The sequence below is a fragment of the Protomyctophum bolini genome (genome assembly GCF_963924005.1).
Source record: "Protomyctophum bolini genome assembly, chromosome: 11".
NCBI lineage: Eukaryota > Metazoa > Chordata > Actinopteri > Myctophiformes > Myctophidae > Protomyctophum > Protomyctophum bolini.
Window position 1 is genome coordinate 33683168 of NC_137872.1, and position 25808 is coordinate 33708975.

The window sequence follows — 25808 nt, forward strand, 5'->3', positions numbered from 1 at the left end:
AGTAGTGGTTCGCAGCCATCAGAAACCGATGAAGCCGTGTGGAGGAAATAGCTCTCACTCCAAGGTTTACTGAACAGTTGGCAACCGTGCATGATAATACTGTATATATGCAACCTGTTCCACTATCCCACTCTCATACAGAAATGAATGAATCTTGGTATACGTTCACTGCACGAGCAGATGCAAATTATACAAAGCCATGTGCATAGTCGCACAGCATATTTGTAGCTTTGTATCTTTGCATCCGTGTTGCTCACACGGTCGTTGACGTCACCAAGTGTACGTCCATATAGTGACATATGTCGGAGGAAGCCTTAAGTCCCAATAATCACGGCAAAAGCACACCCTCGGGTGTGATATTGCGATTAATAACAGTTGCCCTTTAAAAAGAAAAAAACACGTCAACTCAATTTCATTGTAACTAAGATATTTGATAGAAATTCATAATGATTTTATCCACGACGACGGCAAACGTCCCATGCAAACCGCTATAGCCTTATAGCCACTCAGTCGTTCCGCTCTGCAAGGCTACAAATCAATTTGATTAGTTTGCACTTCGCCGCATCATTGCAGCTACAGTTGTATCTTTGCATCTGGCAGTTGGACCAACCTCAACTTTTTTAATGTGTAGCTCTGTATCTTTTGCTGTTTTGCAGCAGCTACAAGTGTCGGATTTGCTTTGTATATAGCTTCATGTCACTGGCTTCTATTGAAGCAGAGGCCTGTCTGATTCTGAACGCAGCATAAGATGCCAGGAACATCAGGCCTGTTGGTCAAGATGAGGACAATTAAGGTGCATGGGCTGGAGCCTGATGTATAGCTCTATGTGAGCTTGTAGATCAGCTATTTTCAGCATGCGACACTGTGTGTCGTATGACATAGTGTAAGATGAGACATTAGTATTGAGGAATAGGAGGAGGAGGTGATGGTGTGGTGGGGATTAATAAGCGTTTGTAGTATTAAATCAATGTGCCTGGGAGCTGAGGCACCTGATTAGTATGACCCTGTCCTGCACATCAGCACATTCAGGGCTGGGGGAGGCTGATTAAGAGCCAATGCTAATTTCCTCTCAATGCTGTCAATGAAAGAGAGAGAGAGAGAGAGAGAGAGAGAGAGAGGGGGGAAAGAAAGAAAGACAGGGAGAGAGGGAGAAAGAGCTTCAAAGAACTGCATATTTATTTCATGTCTTGTTCTGCGTGCGTGCGTGCGTGCCTGCGTTGCGTGCGTGTGTGCGTGCCATACATATTTAGCACTGCCCTGACCTGAATAGTGCTGTTCAATGTGACTTTATTGCGCCGTTAATGTCAGCGATCGCCTCCACATGATCTAACTAAACCGTGTTCCGTGTACTCAGGCTGTGTGCTATTATTATTTACAGTCCAAAAGTTAAATTCTGATTCAAATGGTGCAATACAGTAACGGTACAATGGCCTGCAGCCAGGTTATAGATTTACTGCGTGTGTTTAGTGTTCAACACTATTTGTGCTCGTTTTTGACATTTGACACGTTTCCAGATGTCTTTAGAAGACCCCCGTAGGGAGCCCATGACGTCTGGGGACGTCTTAAAATCTTTTTTTTCTTTATTTCTTAGTTATTTTTGCTTGGCCATTCCTTCGTCAGTGCTACTATAGACATGTTTTGCGCATGCGCACTGCCATTCACTGCCCGACTGAAGTGTCTCTTTACTCTAAATATATACGGCGCTCTCCATGGTTTTGATAAAACGGCAATGTTCCGTCATCCTTTCTGACTTCCAACCAATCATCTCGTTTGGAGACGAGATGATTCGAGCGCTTCTAGAGAGAGTTGAGATGTGACAGCGCAAAGTATAGTAACGGAAGATTATACCTCGCGGTTTTGGGGGAGGAAATGGAAGGCGGGGCTTTTCAGAGTAAAATATGCAGTCTGTGCAGTCTGACAAAAAGAAAACACTAAATACGGCCACATTTTTCCTGCCAGTTTCTCTCGGATAATAAAGAATGCTTTGTCGTCGTGTCTGTGTTAAGCATATACTGTACATTTCCCATTGGTGGACCTTTTCTCATAATTTACATCCATGCTACGATCAGGTCTATTCACAGCTTTGGCCATAATTGTGCGTTAACATTAAAAAAAATCACACCCGCGTGAACCGAGTGGTGCAACTCTCTCTCTCTCTGTCTCTCTCTGTCTGTCAGCACTGTCTCTCTCTCTCTCTCTGTTTCTGCATGGCACAACAGCGCCCCTACTGGTACTCATACTGGTGCTCATTAACACATACATACATACATACATACATACATAGGTGAACACATAGGTTAACACATACATAGGTGTACATGGACATTGCTGGTTGTAGGAGTGGTTGCACCACTCAAAAAACATAAAACATTACTCAACTTTCGTGAATTAATGTTGACTAAGCATCATTAAGCCAGCTCAGTGGCCTTGTGGTTAGAGTGTCTGCCCTGAGATTGGGAGGTCGGGTTTCGATTCCCTGATCGGGTCATCAGAGCAGTGCAGGTTCCCAACCACGCACGCAACACGACACACAGACACACACTTATGTTAAACACTTATTAAGCCCTACTACGATGAACTCCGACAGCGAAACTAGTCGATTTGCAAGCTCACAGCATGTCTCGCTCACTCACATGCACGCACACGACACACATGCACACATGCGCACGCCGCACACACACACACGTCATGAGTTTGTACAGCAACTATTTTTGAAACTTTTAGAAAGATTTGGAAGAGAAAAAAAAACGAGTTGGACTGATATCACATTGAGTGCATGGATGAAAGCAAGTTATGATTTTGTGTTGTGTTAGTAGGAGGTATTCCAACGTGCTGAACAAGACGAAGAGACAGCTAGGGGACTGAAGGGAATGGTGTTCAGAGCGGGAGAGGCTCCCCAGTGGGGTGCTGGGTAACACAGGGACTGGGTGTGAAGAGGGGGGGGGGGGAGATGCTCTGCTCTTTCTGATTATGACCTCGAGCCAAATGAAAACGGCGACCTCGGTGCTAATCGCAGGGCTCCCGAGTGCATCACTGATTAGCCCTGTGCCTTTCATGTGGGGCTGTGGCGAGGGCTTCAGAAACCAACCGCCATACTGCCATCGTTAGCTATTAGGAGGGAGGTCAAAGTTTTCATTTGGACGGGGTCACTTGCAGCGGCAGCAGTAGCCGGAGATTGACAGCTTTTTTTTTTACCACACAGGAGAATCCCTGCCGCTCTCTCTCTCTCTCCCAGGAAAGAGTGACCATTCTATAGCGCCACACTCCGTCCGAAATAAAGTTGTTCTGGGCCCGAGATGATAGACTGAAGTAATCAGCCCTCCTGAACGGGCATTCTATAGATTGTAACAGCCTTGCATTGCAATGGCTGTTACAGTGAGTTTGAGATGATGATGATCATGATGAGGATCAGTGGTGTCATGCTCGTATAGAACGCAGTATCACGGCGTGGTACCAAATACATTGACGTGCACAGTTGCACACACACGCAGGTACGGAACGGAACGGTGCACGTGCGCACATGCTAGAACTCGTCCCCTGCAGTCCCCATAACAGACGCGCAGTCAATGGGCTGCTGAAAGACGGAGGTGAGAAAACAAAATCTGCTCCTCCGACAAGTTGACAACAATAGATACATCGAGCTGCCCCATTCACCAAGCTACAAAAGCTGCCGATGCAACTAGTGCATATCAATGGCAGGGTTGCCATGTCCACTTATATTTCCCGCCAATGTTGGCTTGTTTTTTTTCCCCCAGAGTTGCAGGGTTTTGTGTATGTGTACCCTATACATAATGTATAAAATATAAATACCCATTGGTTTGACCGTTTGGGGGGAATGTGAATCACATTGAATGACAGAATCGGTCTGGTGTCTCTACTTATTAAGCCCTGGCTCAAGTATAAGTTTAATAGTATAATAACCAGTAAGACGCCCTGAGGGCAAGAAGCGACTTCGGTCGTGCGTGCACACATCCACTGGGGTGACGACAGATGGCAGACTGCTGGGCAAGCGCTGGCGCTTTTTGGCATGGGGGGTCAGATTAACATATGGAATGAATTCTGTATACTGGCCATAATGGAGCGTGTCTTGAGTGTACAGGGTTTGACGAGGTCAGATCAACATATGGAATGTCAGAACAGGTCAGCTCCATATATGGATGGAAAGGTCTGGAGGTCAGATGTAGAGTTGCTGGCCGGCTCCATATATGCAGATTCAGGTGATGATCCAGTCTTCTCCAGATGAGGTCAGTGTCCCATTCATATATGGAGATGGCCATATACAGTATGGTGACGTGACGTGTCACATGGCGTGATGTCACGAGGCGTGCCCATATACGGAGTTGTGAGTCACAAGGTGTGACCATATATGGAGGTGTGATGTCACACGGTGTGACCTGACCATAAATGGAGGCGTGGGGTGACTAACTAACTAACTGACCGACGGATGGACGGGAGATAAAGGTTTTCATTGTAAATGTGACCTACGGTTGCAATGATAAATGCATCAAATTATTTTATTTATTTAGTATATGGCCATATTGGCCAGATTTGGCGTATTTCTCCCGCAAGAGTTGGCTTGTTTTTGGAGGTGGGTTGGCTTATTTCTCTCACGAGAGTTGGCAACACTGATCAATGGCCCATGTGTGACCTGTAGGCTATACAGTCACATAGACTACTGTGTGTTGTTGTCACGTCGGAACCAGTATCAACACAGTACAACAGTAACAATTAACACATACTATACCAGCCTTTACCAGTTTTATGGTCGTGTGAATGAATACATTTGTCACGAGTTGACTCTCATAACCTTTTTGGCCATGCACCCCCTGTTACCTCCTGACCTAGCTGACGCACCCCCCGACATGGAAAAATGAATTGCATAAATGATTTAGAGACATACATTTCCTATTTATCGACATATATGCACATATATGAACCCATGGCTTTATACGCAGCATAGGCTATATTCTGCATATATTGGCAAAATATCTTAATACGTTTAAAATAAAACCATAGCACCACCATTAGCTTTTCATGTTGCGCAACCCCTAGAAGGCTCCCGCGCACCCCAAGGGGTGCACGCACCACAATTTGGGAACCACTGCATAGCATGTGCTGTGCACATGTAGGCGCAACGAAATATTATAACAGAAGAACAAAGAACAAATGTCACCATAAACCACTGATGTGGATGACAATGGCGGCCATACATGGCACTCTCTGCCATATACAGTCCAGCACATTAATATACATGCACACATTATCACACAACGGGAGCGTTGAACAAATGAACACAATGTTCCACCATATAGTGCTCCCTCTTGCGCCCTAAGCCTTTCGCCGGCTGCGTTGAGACGATCCCCGGCTATCTGTCATCTTGTCAGCCTGCCTGCCTGTCTGTCTATACCTCCCCTCCGGGGTGCTGCCATGCTTAACATCCCTCCAGGCAGGATCCAACTTTTCTGACAGGGGGGCTCAGCCTGGGTGCTCGAAAGATGGAGAGTGAAGATGTGAAGCCGTCAGTATTTGGTGAGAGGAGAGAGATCGGCTCTAAACGGGAGGTCTCTCAAGGCAGAGCCTCGGGGCACAGTTAGAGTTATCACCCTGTCCATCCTCCGAGAATTTCCATCTTCGGGTCTTGCCCAATGCCCGCGCGCTCACCGGAAAACAACTGAGATGCTGATGGACACTTCTCCGACGTATTTAATATTATGTGTAAAATAAGAGTGCATTCTGGCATGAAGACTCTGTGGGGAGCTTCCTTTTGAGGTAGAGCACGGATAGCCAAACCCAGGGGCACATGGCGCTGCAAAATCCAGCCCCAACCCACGGAAGGTCACTGTGAAGGTCACTGCACTTTTGAGTGTGCTACTGAGCATGCATGTAATAGGTTGACCGTAGTCCCTCAGGGCTCTGTATTAGTGGCATCTGTTTTCGAGGGGCGCTATAGCTAGCCCCTCCTATATTCAGCTATTAGTGTAGATGTTCGTCTTATACACAAACATTAAATTCACATTGACAATGAATGGAGCATTTACGTCATAGTGTCCGAGCAAATCGGCTTAGTGTCTATTTTACGTCATGATGACGTACAATGATAAGAGCGCCCCTCACTTCACACGGGTGTGATTTTTGCTCACAGCGCGTTGTGTTGCGAGGCATTGTGAGCACGTGCTACTGTTCATTATTGCAGATAATGCATGTTTCCCCACAATACTGGTATTGCATCAGAGAAGCATTCCAGGCAAAACAAACTGTCGCCGTCTTGCTTGCTCGCAAAAACGTTCTTGTCAGAAGTCTAACCACGTTCAAAATGTCTCTGTTACTCTGCCATACAGTGAGGCTGACAATTCTCAAAGCTTCCCTTGAGAGTCTGAAACAATACGTTTCATTATAGAATCAATCTGTGTTTTTGTATTATTCATCCCTCCCTTCATTTAACATTTTGAATGAGTGAACATGATAGATGAATCATTTGGTTGTTTTTTTATCTCACACTCTCAGTGAACCGCAGTTTGCCAAGAGTCAGATCATTTTTTTTGGATTTCTCAACTTTGCCATCACCTTGAGATCCTGCGCTATTAAAACACCCTCGGTGTCAACAATCAATACGTTTGGCTGGCCCCTTTATCCCGCCCTTTCTCTGTGCAAAATGATGCTGATGGATGGGAAGGAGTTCCAATGTCCTCTCCCAGGTAATGTGCTGTGACTGCCCACGTCAATACCCCCAGGGTTAACTGGCTGTAGGGGAGGGGGGGGAGAGAGAGAGGCAGCGGGTTGGCTGGAGAGATGAGGGAATGAAGGAGGGTCTGACGTGTTTGTAAGGGGACAGAGGACCAGGGTCAACTCTCAGGACAGCTTAATATTTAATCACCTCCACCTGTAACCCTAAACGCCACAATTCTCTCTGGTCGACTACGCACAGGAGACAAGGAGGACGGAGAACGGGAACAGATAAAGAAGATGGGGAGGGGAGGGGGGTGGGGGGGGGGGGGGGTAGTGGGAAGTGCAAGGGCAGACGGCACTTTATCTCACAAATTGTCTTGTGCCCAGACCGAGTGTCAGTTAAGAGAGGGAGCGAGAGAGGAGAGGTATAGTGGTGGAGTGAGGAGGAGGCTTGTGGGATGAGAAAGGGTGTTAAAGACAGCAGATGGACACAGACGGGTGAAAGAAGAATGGAAGCAGAAGAATAAGGAAATTAAGGTAATCACACAGAGCGAGGCTCAATCTCTGTAGCTGTCTGGAGGATGACTGAACGCAGGGACCCTTTTTGACAAGTGTCGCCGTCGAAAATTACTTATTTTTAAACAGAAAGAAATTGCCCCGGTCGACAGTAAAAGGCTAAAAATAAATTAGCCTTTAAAAGAAATGATCATGGTGACAAAAGGATTGATGCATATGGGAATGAGCTCAGCTACACATCTCTGTCAAGTGGATGACCCGACCACCATTTACACGTTTGTACCATGTACACAGAGTTCAGAACCTATGATGAATGCTTTGTCATTATATGACCACAAAGACGTTCAACTAAGAACTAAACGCAGTGGCTCTGGAAGTATATAGCAGCCATCTGGGAACCGGAAAGTCCCCAGTTCGAGCTTCAGCTCCTTCTGGTTTCATGTCAAGGTGTCCTTGAGGCGAGGCAGGCAAGGCAAGACAGTAGCAAGGGGAACATAATTATAGAATGACATTATTATGCATGAAACAAAATAAGTAAAAATCGTTTCAGCCTACAGAAAAGAAAAATCACCCCCTCCTCTCTCTCTCATTAAAAGGCAACAGTGCAGCACTAATACTCTCTCTCTCTCTGTTTCTGGCACAACAGCGCCCCTGCTGGTAGTCATAGTCATACTCAACACATACATAGGTGAACAACACGGACATTGCTGTTCCTTGGAGTGGTCGCACCACTCAAACAAGAAACATAACTCAATCAAAGGCAGCATGGTCTTTAGTTGCGTTTTAAAGGAAATAAGAGTGGCAGCAGACCCGGCAGTTTTCTGGGAGTTTCTTCCAGATATGTGCGGTGCATAAAAACAGAATGCCGCTTCCCCACATTTAGAGGGATAGAAAGAAGGCCTTTCCCAGATGACCCGAGAGGTCTGGATGGCTCAGCTGCATGATATCATACAAGATCAGACAAGTATTTTGGCCCTAAGCCATTTAAAGCTTTTACAGACCAACAGTAGTATTTTGAAATCAATGATTTGACACACAGGGAGCCAGTGTAAGGATTGATATGCTCCACTTTCTTGGTGTGAATAAGGAAGGAGTTCAGCAGCAGTGTTCTGAACCAACTGCAGTCCTGTAAAGACACCGTTACATTATATTATACTATACATATATTATACATAATATTATATTTATTAGTCAAGTCTGATGTTGACGCCAAGGTAATGGAGCAAGACACTGAACACCCATTTGCTCCCAGATGGTCGCTATAGGTGACAGCCCACTGCTGTGTTAAGGATGGGTGAAATGCAGAGGACAATTATTATTTTTATTTAATAATGATAATGAAATAAATCACACCCGTGTGAAGTGAGGGGTGCTCTTATCATGACGTACATCATCTCATTCCGGCCAATCACAATTTGCGTCCTCACCTTCGTCTTCAATGTTTGTGCTACGCAATTTATGTGTTTACACTATGACGTAAAATTTGACGTAATTTCACTATGACGCCGTAAAACGTACACTATGACGTACGTAAAATTCTCCATTCATTGTCAATGGGAATTTAATGTTTGTGTAGGACAAGTGTGTAGACGGCTAGACGCACACTAAGAGCTGGACACAGGAGGGGATAGCGCCCCTCAAAAAACTAAAACTAGTAAAAACAAACAAAAACAGCTTGGACAAAAGCAACCCGATCTCATGTACCTCCTAGCCTATATTATACCTCTTCTTTCCAGATGGCTATTTCAGCACGGCTTGTAGCAGGCACTAATTAAACCATGCTCATGCCGATGTGAGAGCAGCAGCGATGAATACTGCACAAAGAAAGCAGCGCGATGGTAGGCCTCATCTGTCACCGTCCTTCCTGTAGTTACTGTTGAAAGCCTAGCGGAGGGTGAGTGATGAGCAGGCCAGCCAGCCGCGGCCATCACTTGGCTCTCTCTCTCTCTCTCTCTCTCTACCTACCTCTCCCTCTCTCTCTCTCCGCCCCCCCCCCCTCTTTCTCCCACTGCAGCTGTTGGCTGCTGTCTCTCAGGCCCAGGGTGGTGTTTCCCACAGAGCTGTGGTGGTGCGTTGGGGCGAGGAGGAGGAGGAGGGGGAAAGTGGCGTGTGTGTGTGTGTGTGGGGGGGGGGGGGGTTTATAGGTAGTGAGGCAGATGGGTCGCCAGGAGCTCCTGGTCCCCGCGGAGGTGAAGGCGCACAAGGGTTCAGTGCACAAGATGCCCGGGCCGGCCCGACGTGTCAGCACTTTGAAGGAAAAGCTACGGGGAGGAAAGTGCTGAGGCGGCAGCTCTGCTGCGTGGTGGAGGGATGGTGGTGAAATTTTAACCAGCCTGATGAAAGTTTAAGCGTGTCCATGTTAATCAGGGGAGAGGGGGGCTGAAGGAGCGCGAGTGGGAGAGAGCTGACTGGCAGGACGGGCGGAGGTGACCTACAAAAAGAAAACCCAAAGACACTTTGGAATACTTTCGTCTTTACACTGGTTTCTAGTTTCTATATACTATATAGCCCTGCGTTAATTGAATAGCATCAGCTGCTTGCGACGGCAGTGGGTCCTGTAGCAAAAGAGTGCGTGTGCGTGTGTGTGGCCGTGTGGGTGGCCGTGTGTGTGATCATGCATGTGTGTGCGTGCGTGCACTTCAGCTTTGTCAGATGTAAGGAAAAAAAGGTTGAGAACTAGTGATATGTAGTCTCCTCCGATATACAGTACAGTACATGAAGTCACCAGCAGATCGTTAGCCGTTTCAAACCAGGAAGGAGGAACATGACTCCCGCAGCTGAACAGACACCCCAGCCAACTTGTAGGAGTCACTAGTGCAGCGACAGAGATCGACCTCGCTGCAGGCTAGCCTTCTCAACTGCAAACACAGCCAGTCGTGTTCTTTGGAGGCACCACGGTGGCACTCAACCCCAGTGTCTGTCCACCGTGGTGGGCAGGAACCTCTCCCCTGCACCGTCCGCCACCCCCAAATGGCACAACAATCTTTTGCAATACAAGTAATAAACGACAACATGTCTGTTTGTATACAGAACAAAACGTTTCTGATATCAACATTAACGACTTGTTTTCTGCAGAAATTGAAAAGACCTGCATGGTAAGAAAGCATCCGAAATCTGTCTAGGAAAGCCATCAAGAACTCACTTCTGGGTTTTAAGACTATACAAACTGTAGCAGTAATATATATATGAATTTAAAAAGTCAACCCGTCCTGGAACCACAGCAGAACTCCCTATAAGCATAAGCCTTGGTCCGTTCTACACAGGGGACCATGTCAGCATTATAGGATGGAAGAGAAACCCCATTAGCCTTCATCAATAACATCATTCCCCCCCCCCCCACACCTTCCACATCTTGCTTCATGATAATTAGCTGCAAGGACATCAGTTTGTTTCAAGGACACAAAGCTGCATCCCCCTGCACTGCAGCCCTGCTAATACACATGCCAAAGCCCCCATAGCACCTGTGTTAACAGCCTTTTACATGACACCACACAATGCAGACAACTTGCCTATCCAGTCTAGGGACAAAGTGGGCTGCTGAAGAGTGTGTGTGAGAAAAAGAGAGAGAGGGGGAGACGGAGAGAGAGAGAGAGAGAGAGAGAGAGAGAGAAAGAGAGAGAGAGAGAGAGAGAGAAAGAGAGAGAGAGTCATTTCAGGGAAATCTAAGGTGACAAGAACGTTACAACGTGAAATGAGTCCATAGCCCATCTGCAAGCTAATCTATTTTCACAATTTCTTTTCTTAATAAAACGTTTTTGAAAAACGTGCCATTTCGCCTATAATGCCCCCAAAGTAGGTGGAAAGTGGCTAGTAAATAATGTGGTTGCAAGACAAGAAAACCCAAGTCTATGACGTGTCAGGTCTCATGTAGATGAATTGAGGTGCATACGATGAAAATCGGATGAATCTGTAAAGAATGCTCAGGGGGGGAAGTTGATGACTACATGATTAAGGCGCACATGACCGTATATAGGCTTTAATGCAGCCAGACAGTGGGTTGTGGGTTCGATTCCCAAGACCGCTGATATTTGCTCCCCGTATTCCTGTCCCTATATATACTGTACTAAATACAGAAATAAAAAGGCAGAAAAGCTCAAAAGAATATCAACAAAAAGAAAAAGGATATTCAGGAGGTTCAGAGAGAAACTATGCACAAAATAACTGAATTTGCAGTTAAATGTGAATGCTAGTGGGTGGCAATTGCCATCCCCTGGGACTAGTCCCGACAGAGGGGGTGATTGCGTAAGGTTGGATAACAGCTATACACACTCATACAGTGTTGATGGAGTCTTTCACAGTCTTGATGGAGTGTTGATTATAGGAAGTACTCTCACGGAAAAGTCCTTGAGTGTTTAACCACCTATACATGCGGTCGCATATTCTGAGTAAAGCTTTCACAGAAAATAGCAGATCTAAATGCTGACAACGCGTCACAACGCAACACGGTCTGAGCTTGTAGATCTGCTATTTTAATGTGGAGCGTAAACAAAAAGAGTAAAGAGCCCTGAGGGACTCCGGTCAACCAAGTAGGCAGATAGGCTTAAATGTATTAAAGGGAAATGAACAAAAGCAGGGTGGGGGAGTAATGCAAAGAAAACGTAAATCTTCTTCCCCAATGGGGCATTTCACAACAGACAGTCCTTTCACTCCATATTCTGAGTCTCCAGAGGTTGCCTATACAGTCTACAGAATGAGACAACACTAATTAGAATATATTCAGTAACAATGAATATCTTACCGAGAACAGTGCTGTTCCTCTCCCAGGTGAATGAGCCTTTGACCGAGCAGGTTGGCCTTAGTTTTGCTGCTCTGAACACATGTGCATTGCTTGTTTAGACAGACACAGCAGTCGTCATATCAGCCTGATTGAGTAGGCGCCCCTCAATCAACCTGCCACGGGTCAGAGAGCTCCACCTACCTCTGGGAGGGTGCATGTCAGGGCGAGCCCACAGTGACATTCCACAAGGGTTCAAGTCCTTGGCAAGCCCTTCTGGGGGCTTGGTTTAAAGGTGTAGTGAAATGGGACATTTTTCATTCTTGTGTATTTTTATACACAACGTACTGCGTGATGACGTGTAGAGGTACACATCAATAAAAAATTAAGCTCGCCCATTTCATTCCCATTGCTGCAAACGAAACGAATAATTAACGGAAACGAAAATGACATGGTCATCTGGCCATCCAGCTGGTCATCATCGGTCTAATTTGTTGTTCTCAGGTGCGGTGCGAGCCTCCAGCATCTTCCCCATCCTCAGTGTCATCCTGCTCTTCATGGGAGGTCTGTGTATAGCTGCCAGCGAGTTCTACAAGTCGCGCCACAACATCATCCTCAGTGCAGGGATCTTCTTTGTGTCTTCAGGTGAGTCGATTGCCCACAGAGAGAGAGAGAGAGATGGGAGCTCAGCTCCGGACATCTGTATCGCAACAATTATCAGCTCACAATATCAGCTCACAACTATAGAGAAGGACCAAGAGTATAGTAGACTTTGTTTTTACTTTAGTTGCCATTACGTGATTTCAAGACACACTGCCTGTGGCTCATACAGTGCACTTGTTCCATTCTCCCTTCGTTCCTTTACATCTCTTCTCTTCATCCTGTTGCTGGGCTAAAAAGTTACCCATTGGGAAATTCATCTCTAAAAATATGATGTCCCTGACATACTTTCCCAGTGATCCGTCTTCCCGGATATACCATGTCACACTCTTTTCTCTGCGTATATGACTATAAAAACTGAACAGTCACTATACGTTGTATGATAATGTATGTGAATGCGTGATCGTCTCCACCGTGGAACGTGACCCCTGTGTGTGTGTGTGAATCATTCCGTTTGCGGTCCCAGACGATCCACGTCGAGGCCTCAATCCGGCCTCTCTTCACGTAAGAGCAGCGGAGGCGATCAGTCAGACCAGTGGTTCTCAAGCAGCGGTATGGGGACCCCCAGTGGTCGTTGGAGGGGGTTCCAGGGGGTCCCCAGATAAATGATGGAGAGTTGGTAGCCAAATGCACCCTTATAGATCGATGTTTAACTCTTAAGAGTGTAAAATGAAAACAAATGTTATACACTCTCAAGAGTTACATTATTGTTAAACATCTGCATTACTCAAGTTAGTTTACAAGAAGTCTACACAATTGGAGAATGTAGAAGAATTGTTATTTTGATTAACATTAGCCTTAGCCTGTTATCTCTCCTATGGTACCAACATCAATAATACAGCATGGACAAGACATGTGGACATCCGTGGCTCAAATGCAGAATAAATAATGAGCCTTGATATGAAGGGTTGAAAACCACTGAGTCAGACAGTCAGACAGACAGACAGTTGGACAGAGTGTTACGCAGTGTCCAATGCGTTATATTCTGGCATGAGTCAGTTATCTAAAAGATATTTGGCCTGACACTGCATATAGAGAACATGTATATTCTGAGGTCAGTGTGTTCACGAATGCACTTTTAACCACTTAAGCCCTTCTTCAAATGTTCATCTTCAAAAATGCTTTATTTTCATTTTCATAACAGAACTATACAAGCTCTCAACACATCGCATCACAATGCATTGTGAGCTTGTACATCTGCTGTTATTTGATGAAACAAAACAATGGAGAAAAAAAAACAGCTATAGAGGAAGTATGGGGCAAATCGAGTGGGATAGTGATTTGGGAAAGTGAGTTTAACGTTGTTTAATGCAATCAGATAGGACTTTTCTGTTTGGATGTATGTCGGAAAGTCGTTTTTTGCCACCCAGTAAGCGTTCCTGCATAACTTCCGGGGTATGATGATGTTACGCGCATACCCTCTATAATGATAATGCCTAAAATAGGGACACCAGGTCGGAGGTTGTTAATCATTGCTAATCATCTCTTATATTCTCCCATCCTTTCCCTCCATCTCTCATCTCTGTGAATCCATTACTCATTATGACCCCCACCTCTGTCTCTGCCTCCACCATTCCCCAGGCTTGAGCAACATCATCGGGATCATAGTGTACATATCAGCCAACGCGGGGGACCCCTCCAAGAGTGACTCCAAGAAGAACAGCTACTCCTACGGCTGGTCCTTCTACTTCGGAGCGCTCTCCTTCATCATGGCCGAGATGGTGGGCGTCCTGGCCGTGCACATGTTCATCGACCGCCACCGGCAGCTCCGAGTGGGCGCGCACGCGGCCGACTATCTCCAGAGCTCGGCCATAACGCGAATTCCCAGCTATCGCTACCGATACCGGCGCCGCTCACGCTCCTCCTCCCGCTCCACGGACCCGTCGCACTCCCGCGACGCCTCGCCGGTGGGCCTCAAGGGCTTCGCGCTGCCGTCCACGGAGATCTCCATGTACACGCTGCCGCGGGACACCCTCAAGTCCTCCGTCACGCCCACCAACACCTACAACTCGGAGCGGGACCACAACTTCCTGCAAGTCCACAACTGCATCCCGAAAGACCTGAAAGACTCCGCCCACACCAACACAGCCAACCGCCGCACCACGCCTGTATGAGGGACACCCATACAGCCACCCCACCACACAGCGCCCATATGAGGGACCCGCCCAGCCAGAGGGGAGAGCCCACAGGGGGACCCCCTGTATACGTGCACCCAAAAGAGTGGACGACGGCGTTCCATGTTTATAGACATCAGGGTTTATTTTTGTTCAGCTGCATGACTTTTCCATTCCCATTGTTGAGAGAGAGATTCAACAATGTCCGCCGTGTTCCTTTGAGTGAATGGCAGAAAAAGTGAGAATGGGTCAGATTGTACAGAGAGTGAAAGTGGTTTTATTTGTATTTATTTATTTTTTATTTGCACAGGGTCGTTTATGAGGTTTGGGGCTGCACCGAAAAGGGAAGGGAGAGGCATTTGTGAAATAAAGATGTTTTCATTATTTCATAACATTTAGTTATTGGTTTAACAGTTGGCCCTGCAGTTCTGTTGGAGCAACAGATCAAGCGCCCACTCTCCTAGCCAACCGCTCAAAGTTTTTTTATTTGTAGACATTTATTCATTGGTTTATTTATTTTTTATTTATTTTGCATTAAAACTGTGAATCGTTGCAGCTTGGGATTCAGTAAGAATTAGCCCAATCTGTAAACTCTAACAAAAAGGTACTATATATATGTATTACTTTTATAAACAAATTATTACGTTAATAATCAAGAGATACAGACTTTACTGAAGCAAAAAAAAAAGAAAAGAGAAAAAAAAAACGAAACCAAGTGCTGTTGGTAACATGAGAAAAGACTCTTTTAGTATCTGTTCGCTTTAAGGTTGAGAACAAGACAACGTATGGTAGGTCCACCACACACACCTACCGATGCCACCATGCAGAGACAGACGCAAAAGCAGTCGACGGTTAGAAAAATATATATTCTTTTAATAGAACCTTCTCGTCTTTTTCTCAGTCCCTTGTTCGCTTTCTTTTTTCGGGGTGGGGGGGGGGGGGTATCGTTTACGGAAGAGTTGAACCCCTCAACAGAAAGAACCAAAAGGGGTCATCATGGAGTTCACAAGGACAAGACTCCAAAACACGACTTCTACAAATAAAAGGAAGGAGGAGAGGGGAGGGAAAAGAAGAGGACGACGAACAAACAAAACAACAACTTGCCCAAAAAAAGGGCAAGCAACAAAGTTAAATAAGAAATAGTACACGAGAAGCTAAGTGACTCACAATTTCAGAAATTAAATGCATGCTATTAAATTTCAGCAAATCTGCTCTTGAGAAACTTAAGTTTTAAAGGATAACGATTATATGGGGGAAAAAATGCTAAAGTATTAATGTTTTCATGTGATTTTTTTTTCTCCCTTTATTTTATAGTTCATTTTATCTTGTTTATTTTATGGGACAAACCAAACAATCTACATTGAACAAAACTGCTTTTTTAAAACGGTTTGGTTAATTTATTTATAAATATATGAATATATATATATATATGTATGTATGTATCTACTTTATTTTTAAAAATTCACACAGCCTTAGTCATTTCTTTGTTTCTTTTGATTTTTTTTTTATGTGTTGTTCAAATTGAAAATGAAATCTTTAAAGGTGCCAAAACCGAAGGATCCTATACTTGGATGCATCAACTCCTGATGAATAAAATACAAACCCTAGGGGGAACAAATTACCCTGTTTTGCGGCATTTCTCTGGCATACACTTAAACACCCTTGTGCTTGTCAAAGGTAAAGAGATGCCCATGTCTAGCACACTGGTTCTCAACCTGTGTGTGGGGACCAAAGCCTTGCAGTGACGCTTTGTGGGCTTTTAGGTCTATTTTCACAATATTTATCTGTGGAACCAAGTCAAACAAAATGTCTCCAATTTCTTGTCAGCTCAAATATGATTATTTTGGGGTTCAGCAGTTCAAATGTGAGCATTTTGGGGGTTCAGAAGTTCAAATATAATTATTTTGGGGGGGTCCCCTGTTCAAATATTAGTATTTTGGGGTGTCGCCGCCTGAAAAGGTTGAGAACCACCTGTCTAGCCTTACAGAGATCGGCAGGAAATGATGGGTGTCTCTGACTGTAAGCAAATGTTGCTATGTGTCTAGTATTCAGTGTACTGAAATGACTTCCTTTGAGCAGACAACCTGGTTTTGTTGAGTATCGATGGACACTTAAGTCAACACTATCCAGGAAGTATGTGATCCTTTCTGCAATCCATTGCAACTAGGTGTGAGCTATAGCTAAATAAATAGGGTGTGATTCTCCAGTGATGCATCAGCAGCATGTCTATGAATGAAATGTTTAGTGCAGAATAACTTTAGATATTAACTTCCTTGTCAGCACAGCAGTTTGGCATTTTACCCAAACAACCTGTGTAGAGTGTGTGTGTGTGTGTGTGTGGGGGGGGGGGGGGTTATGACAGTTAGTAGGGTAGTTTTTTTTATTTATTATTTTACATCATCTTGTCTCGTGCATGGCCCATGCAGTGCACTGAATAGTTCAAATAAGTGTTAAATAACTCTGTATTCTGATAATCATTGCTATTGAGTGTTTTGTCCAGTAACTGTCTCTCCAGCTCTTCTTCAGTAAACTGAAAATGCATTTTCAGGTCGGAAAGCCAATTTCATCCAATCAGTGGAGAGAGCTCATACAGGATACAGGATGAACGAGCAAAATTGGACATGACGTACATAGGAAGTGATGCACAAAGAAGTGAGCAGACAACAGGGTCTGGAAAACTATCAAATTGAAGCAGATGAATAGATACTCCCTCCTGATTGACTGAAATTGGCAAATTGTCAACACACCTGAAAATGTATTTTCTGTTCATTAAAGAGCTGGAGAGATGCAGTGAGACCATAGATATATATATTTTTTTAAATAGATGCCGGCCCTCATTGGGCGGTGTTGGGTGAGTGATGACAATCACTTACTGTACCCACCCAGATTTTTCCTGCCCGTCCGGGGAATCGAACCGGCAACCTTTCGGCAACAAGGGCGCTCCTCTAACCTTAGGCAACCGCTGCCCCTCTCGAGATACACACGCCCCAGGGGTGAAGGAGGCGTCTACCTTTCTAGGTCTATGGGTGAGACACCTGAACAAAAGCTTTTGTTTTACCAAACATATCACTTAAAAGAGAAGATGACGAAAGAAAGCTGGTCATGTCCAGTGAAGTGAGTTATATTATTATAATATATGCCATGCCAAAGCTCTCTGAAAATATCCTGCATGCTGATGGAAGATTACTTGCAAGTCATTTCATCAAAATTATGTTTTTTGTTTTTGTTTTGTTTTTACTTTTAAAGAACCTGCAGGCATAGCTCTCATGGAATGCCATTGTTCTTTTATACTACGGTTGTTTTTTCTCCCTAAGGTAAACGCCATTGAAGACAGAGACAGACAGCATTTAAGAGAGAGACAATAATTGTTCTAGGACATGGTAGGCCTACTATATATATATGACAAAGGAATACAGGTTTGCAATAGTACCAGCCACCATGCAGGAGCATTTAGCTGGGGCTTTTCCTGTAAAGAGAGTAGATCCAACACCTTTCTACACGACCGCTCTAAAAGCATTGCATTTCACAACCTAGAATACTGAAGTGTGTGGGAGACACATGTGTTTGAGTGTGTGTGCATGTGCATGCATTTGGGTGCGTGTGCATGACCATGTTCTTGTGTGCATGAATGTTCCATGTTCTGTTGAGACACACAAAGTGAACCTATTTGCGAGTCAAAGGCGACTCATTCTCTGTTGCAGTGGTCTGTATATATACATAATGCACAGACCACCGCAACAGAGTGTGTGTACTACTGAGCTGTACATGTGGAGCTGAGTGGGAGTTGAAGTAGAGAGGCCCATAGCTCTATCCATTATTGTGGGGCATAAAAGGTGATTCAAAGCAAAGGAGAGCTTTGTAGCTTTTTGTGGCTCATGCATGTTCATGTTTGGGGAAGGAGTCTAGCAAATGAAACGTGCAAGGTGAAAAAGCTTCCCGATAGCCAAAGTGCTGATATCACAGTTCACTGTTATCGGAGTTCAGTGACACAAGCTGTTCTCCATAAATTACAACAAAGCACCCTAAATGATGTATTTTTTATGTATCGCCATCTTTATTCAGAATTTATAAGCAGTGGCCATTTTACAAGCCTAGATTTGTGGAGCGATTTCTAGGGATGCTGGTATTCCCATAAAGGAATATATGTCCCCGGTGTAGCCACCTGAATGTCAAATTCATGTGTATTAGCATGGAACATGCCTGGTTTATCTCTCTTGGTTCCATCTTCCCTGCTGTATTCCTACAGTCTTATCTTGCCTGGTTGACAAGGAAAGATAAAAGTTGCCTTATTTGCCCTTAATTTGCCTCTCTTAAACAGTCTGTCATTCTCCATCCCCAAGTGGCTCACAATTTAACAAACAAAACGGTCCCTTCCCCCACCGCACTTTTGTTTTTCCTCACCCTGTTCTCATCTTTCTCTCCTATTGGCACATGGTATAGAGTCGGTATCTGTGCCATCACAAAGTCTGTCTTTTTTCAGTATTGAAATGGAAGAAAAATATAAAAATAATCATAAATTAGAACAAATATTTAAGAAGTAGTGTATATATCCGACCTACAAGCTCACAACATGAAGTTTGTAGATCTGCTATTTTCACAAATTTGGGTCCCGGGCGAATATCTAATTTCTGTTTTGCTTCACGGGCTGAAGAGTTTAGGAAAAACTTAGCTCTGATCCATAGATCTAATGCGTTGCATTTAGAGCTATGTTACTCTCAACTTCCGCCGCTCGCATGAATGGAGACCAGCCTCTCCTCTTTAGCATAAATAAAAATTAAGTTTTTGCTACTCACCAAAACAAAGGCGGGTTGTGTCATTAGAAAGCCTACTTTCCTTAGTGGACGCACTCTGAGAAAGGGATTTCTTTTCACCAGAGGAAAAATATTCTCTATGAGGCAATTCTCGGTAGAAGGCGCAGTGGAGTAACTAAAAGTATTTTTTTCCCGGTGGAAACAAAATCCCCTTTTGGCTAAAAAGTACAGTTTATACGTGTGGTGGGGGGCTCACCGGCTCAAAGTGCGTCCACTAAGGAAAGTGGGCTTTCTAATGACACAACCTGCCTTTGTTTTGGTGAGTAGCAAAAACGTTATTTTTATTTACGCTAAAGAGGAGATGCTGGTCTGCATTCATGCGAGCGGCGCAACTTGAGAGTAACATAGCTCTAAATGAAATGCATTAGAGCTATGGATCAGAGCTACCAGTAAGACGCGGGAAGCGAACGCAGCTCGTACATATTTAAGTTAAGTTTTTAACTCAGCCATAACCATATAAGGAGTCCCCAAAGCAGCTCCATATATGGGCACAAGTTGGACCACGCCATCACACTCATGTCACCATGACTCAGCCCTAACCATATAAGGAGTCCCCAAAGCAGCTCCATATATGGGCACAAAAGCGTGACACACAGACAGACAGACAGACATGATCTGCTAGGTCTCATAGTAAGTGGTCACTGCGTTCGCAATAAATCTATAAATCTGCACGGATCTCATTAAATTACCCCTATATGAAATCCTCAGGACTGAAATCAGTCCCCATGGGACTGAGAACGTTAAGCCCTGCGTATCCCTAAACTTATTTGCCATTATTTACTATTTTGAAAAACATTTTAAAAATAGTTCAAATAGCCAATCTACAAGCTCACAACGTGTCGATGTAGATGAGATAATAAAATATGGCAAAGAAGTTTAGTGATAAAAGGGTAAGGCGCAGGCCTGGGCTGTGGCTCAGTGGTCCAGGCAGCTTGTGCTGCGGCTGGTAATCCAGTCTGGCAGTGTGCTGCGGGTTCCCGACGGCCTTTATATTGCATGTCAACCCCCCCCCCCCCCCCCCCCCCATCTCCTGTCAGCCTACTGTCTATCCCACACAAAAAAACATGGAAAAGAAGGGTAAGGTACAAAAGATAGGGCCAATAGTCTGCATGACATGACATAACAATTGCATTTTAGATTTATTTTGCCAGTGTCCACCATCAGTGATATTCCAAGAACTATATGCATTGCAACAGTATGATGCAGTCATAGTTTACTTTGAAATAGGCAAATCTACCATTTGGATGTATAAAAAACAGTGCTTATGATCTAATGATGTGGTGCAACCGTGCAAGTCACATTTAGCTGTGTTGCAGTTATCTACCTGACAGATCGATCGAGCAGACGGGTATGACAGTGGTTTTCAACCTTTTTCACATCAAAGACCATTTATTTATTTGGTATTTGAGCCACGGACCACCATTTGATGACATTTAGCCTCTCAGAACCGAAACTAAAGAATATTTTGTTGTCGTTGGATAAGGTTGTCCACAATTCTTTCCAAATTGATGTTGGTAGCATAGGAGAGACAACAGATAACAATTCTTCTACATTCTGTAATTGTTTAGACTTCTTGTGAATTAAGTAATGCAGATGTTTTAACAATAGCTTAACTCTTGATAGTGTCAAATGAAACCAAATGGACCCATAAGGGTCCATTTGGTTTCATTTTACGCTCTCAATAGTTAAAGATCTATAATTTGGTATAGATCTTTAACTATTGATTACATTTGGTTATACCAACTCTCCATCATTTAGCTGGGGACCACCTGGAACCCCCTCAAAGGGCCACTGGTGGTCCCCGGACCACTGGTTGAAAACCACTGAGCTGTGAGATGGAGAGCCCTGGTCCTAGCAGGCCTCCTCCACACTCCCCTGCCTTCAAACCCTGTCCTCACAGAGGAGACTGGAAGCCAGCTAGAGCCCATATAGTTGTAGCGAGGCACGCGCCCTTGTTAAGTCCAAGACTTTTCTTGGCCGTCTAACAGAGTTGGATGCTCCTTGGTGACGTCACGGAGGGTTAGGGGGGGGGGGGGGGGGGGGGAGCTCAGTGCTATGCTATCGCTTGCTTGGCTGAAAGCTGCAGCACAGCGCCGTTTGCAGCCGGAGCAGAGCAGGGCCCCAGTTTGCATCAAGGCTGGATTTCCATTCGCTCTGTCGCTGCAGGGTACCCAGTGTCATTTGTGAAATGAAACAAAGAGGAGAGATATGGGGACAGGGGAAATCTCTTCTCACGTTCTAATTGTGTGTGTGTGTGTGTGTGTGTGTGTGTGTGTGTGTGTGTGTGTGTGTGTGTGTGTGTGTGTGTGTGCATGCATGCATGCATGCCATGTATGCATGCGCACGTGACGTGCGTGCGTCCAGTCCACCCCTATTTTCTCTCGTCCCTTCTTCTTTCTCCTCAATACCTGGAATTAAATGTGCAGAAAGATGGGATGGATTAACCACACCGCATGTCCCTGTTCTCCAGCGTCTCTCTCTTTCTCTGTCTCTCTCATTCCTGGTGTGTTGATCAAAGTGCCCGGCATGTCTCTCTGCAGTGCTGTGATCAAGGGGAGTGGAGGAGGAGAGGAGGAGGTGGTGGTATGTATAATGTGTATGTTTGTGTGTGCGTGTGCATGTGATTGTGTGTGTGGCACTGTGTGTGTGCATGCATGCATGGAGGGGTGGGATGGGGCGGGGGGGGGGCTTTGAGGAGAGGAGGCCCGAGGAACATACTGTCCCCTCCTGGCTGGGAATACTAAGAGCAACACTCACTGCTTAGCACGGCTTTGTGTCTGCAAGGTTACATAACCCCACATCAAACCCACAATGACCTTTCTTTGACTTATACCAGCCTGCAGCATCCCAGGACAGAGCACTGCCCCCATGGGACTCGGGCGCATCCCCTTAAGTCTCTGCCGTTAAAGTCAACTTACGATTAAAAAAAAAGAGGCTAATTCATACTTTGTAGTATGCCGAGAATTACTGATTTGAAAAGCGACAGTGCGACAATGATGAAGTATCTGCTCACAGGGCTAAATTCCACTACATCACTGATCACTCCCTCTACCCAATCTGGGGGGAAAGGAGTTACTAATATCTAACTGACTAATAAGTAGAAAACAAAGATGCTTTAATGCTTTTAAATAGTATACACTTATATAGATGTATGCATGCACACACACACACACACACACACACACACACAATCTGTTTCTACACAAGCATGCACGTGTGCATGTCCCTGCACGCGACGCGAGCGCACTCGCGTGCAGTGTGTGTGCGTGTGTGTGTGGTGTGCTCAGCTGACCAGAGTTGCTGACAGCACTGACCCCAGGTTATTTTTGGGTCATGCAGAGTTACAGAGCTATACAAGCACAGTCAATGCACTGAGAGAATATCACCAGGGAAAAATGAGTCAACAAATCACATCACCATCAGAGGAGATACAATACATATGGAAGGGAACGGAAGAGGAGAAAAAAAACATGAATTCAAGAAAACTGCAAACTCTGTGGTAATTATTTCATGAAATAATTATAAGCTTTAAAATCTAACCCTGAATAGAAAGCAGTAAAAGGGGAGGGGTGTGTGTGTGTGTGTGTGTGTGTGTGTGTGTGGGGGGGGGGATAAAAGAAGTAAAGTAGGCTACAGTGTAGCCGCTACACAACACAAATTGCTCTGAGATGCGTGAAGAACAAGGCCCACTCTGCTCTGCCCTCTGGTGGTGCGATGGGATAGTGAATGCAGGCTCCCTCTGTCAGCCCAAGGAACGCTGTGTCCATGAATGAACGGGCTTGGAATACTGATGCCACAGTGCAGGGGTGCAGGAGGCTGCAGTCTGGCATGCTCAGGCAAACACTAAAGGGCTCATTTACACTTGCTTGTAATGTACGACCGACCGTGTCGCTCCATAAAAGGTATTTTGCTGAGCGGCATGGTCATATAGGCCTACCAGGAGAATGTATGGGCCTACTTTAGGTTTCAAGGCCTCAAGATACACTTTTTTACACATTATTGCCTGCAGAAATTGCTCCCGATTCAAGCCAAAATAGCAAAACAGTGTGCTCGACTCTAATCTGATTCTAGTCAGAGGAACTGGACTTCTTTGTTGTGTGATCTAATTGTGTGCGCGCGCGTGCGCGCGTGTGTGTGTGTCACCATCAGACAAACAAAGTTAGGTATATAAGCCATGACAGCAAACTATTCAGCCAGATCAAATAAAACTACACAAAAGGGTAGTACATTTTATCAGTTTCTAAATAAGTAAATTCCTCTCTTGCTGGAACCAACCCTGGATAACCCTTTGTCACCACCGGCCCAGTAGCTAGTAGCTACAACTGAAGCCTCCATCAATGTGTGTGTTCCTCCCCGACAGTCTGTCCCCCTATCAGTCACCAGTGAGTGCCACACGCCATCACAGTCAGTTCCCTCACTTAGCTGGGAAGCCCAGCACTGACTCTCTGCCAGACTGCCAGACCTGGACACTCCTCACACTCGACGCGCACACACTGCTGTGTGGTCACATTCATGCAGGCTAACACATGGGGATCTGCACACACATTGCTGCTCACATACAAAAGCAAACACACGTTCATTCAGTATACTATAGGCACATTTGCCTCCTTCCTCTCTTTCTCTCTCTAGCACACTCACACACACACAAATCAAATGCTTGGCCCACCGCTCTGCTTTCCCAGCATGCACCCTGCTTACCTGGCTCCATTCCCACTAGCAACAGCTGCTACCTCAGGACTGATGGACACTGGTCTGCAGGATACACCATCTGAAACAATGAACACACACACACACACACACACACACACACACACACACACACACACACACAATCTTGTCCACATGCACACAAGAATGCTCACATACTGTACATGCTATGCTCATAGTCTATAGACATGCAATACTAGAAGTGAGAGATCGAGAGATCACCTGAATGTATGCAGAATATAACTAATAGGCTATAGTGGAATGGTGCAGAATGACACTTTTATTTTTATTTTTTAAGTGTGGAGTCCTTAACAGCAAATACGGACCCTAAATGGCATTGTGGGAGCAATTACTCTTGTAATTTTGGATTCCACATACTGTAGAAAACAAATGCTGCTGCAGGGCTAGATTAGTGCTTGGAGAAAGTGGAGATTATAAAATAATGGAGCCACCTCCATGGGTACAAATAACAAACTGCTCTTCTCCACTCTTCTCAGATAACTGCAAGCAACACCATATATATAGGCCAGGGGTTCCCAGACTTTTACATGTCAAGGACCCCCAAATTGATACTCATTAGCCTGCAGACCTAACCTGACGCTGCCAGATGAGGGCGGTATTGCGGAAACATATTCCCCAACACAACACTCATCTGGGATCTCTGACAGAGTTGAGCCCTGAGTCAGATCTGCTTCGCACCGAACCAATCAGCGTGAGCTAAAGGCGGGATGCGGATGTGACGGTATATAGACACGTCGATATGATTGGTTGTGTTTGCACGCCCACACGGTGATAGACAGACGCTCCCATCCAATCATCTACCATGTATCTTGAAAAAAAGGAACAGCCCCGTCATCGAATTTGCTTCCGCGATCCCAGATCCAAATAAGCTGTGAAACAAATTTGTGTAGCAAGCTTTTTGGATCTGGCAGCGTCAGGTTACTGCAGACCCCCATTAGAAGAGATATGCCAAGGAACCCCCATAAGAGAAGACAGTGATTTTCACCGATTTTCATTTCAAGGACCCCATGTTTGACCTGAATTAGTCTATGGACCCCCATCAATGGCATTTCTATCTCTGGGACCCCCAATTTATATCGTAAAATCAATGTTAATTTAACTCTGAGAGTGTACAAATGGAACCCATTTGTATGAACACACACACAAACAATCTTGTCCACATGCACACAAAAATGCTCACATACTGTACAAATGGAACCTATTTGTACACTCAGAGTTACAGTTCCATAAGATCCATTTGGTTCCTAACTATCCACTTAGCTGGGGTCCCCAGACCCCACTTTGGGAACCACTGATATAGGCCACTATATTATGAATTAAGTTTAATGCATGATTTATGCTACAATGTGTTGTCACACAACCAGACCAGGCCAATGTTTTCAGTAATAAACCGAGAAAAGTCCATGCTTGAAGCAACCCCAACCCAATGTATTCATTCCTGATAATTGATAAGACATGTTTAAACAATCAAAGTGAGTCTAAACACATTTCGTCCTTTTAGCAACATGTTTGCACCAAAACATGGCCTTCTTCAGGCAGTTGTTTAGAGGGCACGCTGGTCTTCTCTTTAGGTAGCCTGGCTTTTTATCAGTGAACCCT

General features: G+C 45.0%; 1 protein-coding gene across 1 annotated transcript in view; it reads left to right on the plus strand.

Moving 5' to 3' along the window:
- The window catches only part of cacng2a (calcium channel, voltage-dependent, gamma subunit 2a), a gene marked incomplete at its 5' end in the record, with an annotated part of 85675 nt that extends 70922 nt beyond the window's left edge, over positions 1–14753 (plus strand). Inside the window, 2 exons of the mRNA XM_080777060.1 lie at positions 12401–12541; positions 14138–14753. Of these exons, the coding sequence (XP_080633186.1) occupies positions 12401–12541; positions 14138–14670 (674 nt within the window). The 3' untranslated portion in view covers positions 14671–14753. The remainder of the gene's footprint in view (positions 1–12400; positions 12542–14137) is intronic.
- Positions 14754–25808: the final 11055 nt, after the last annotated feature.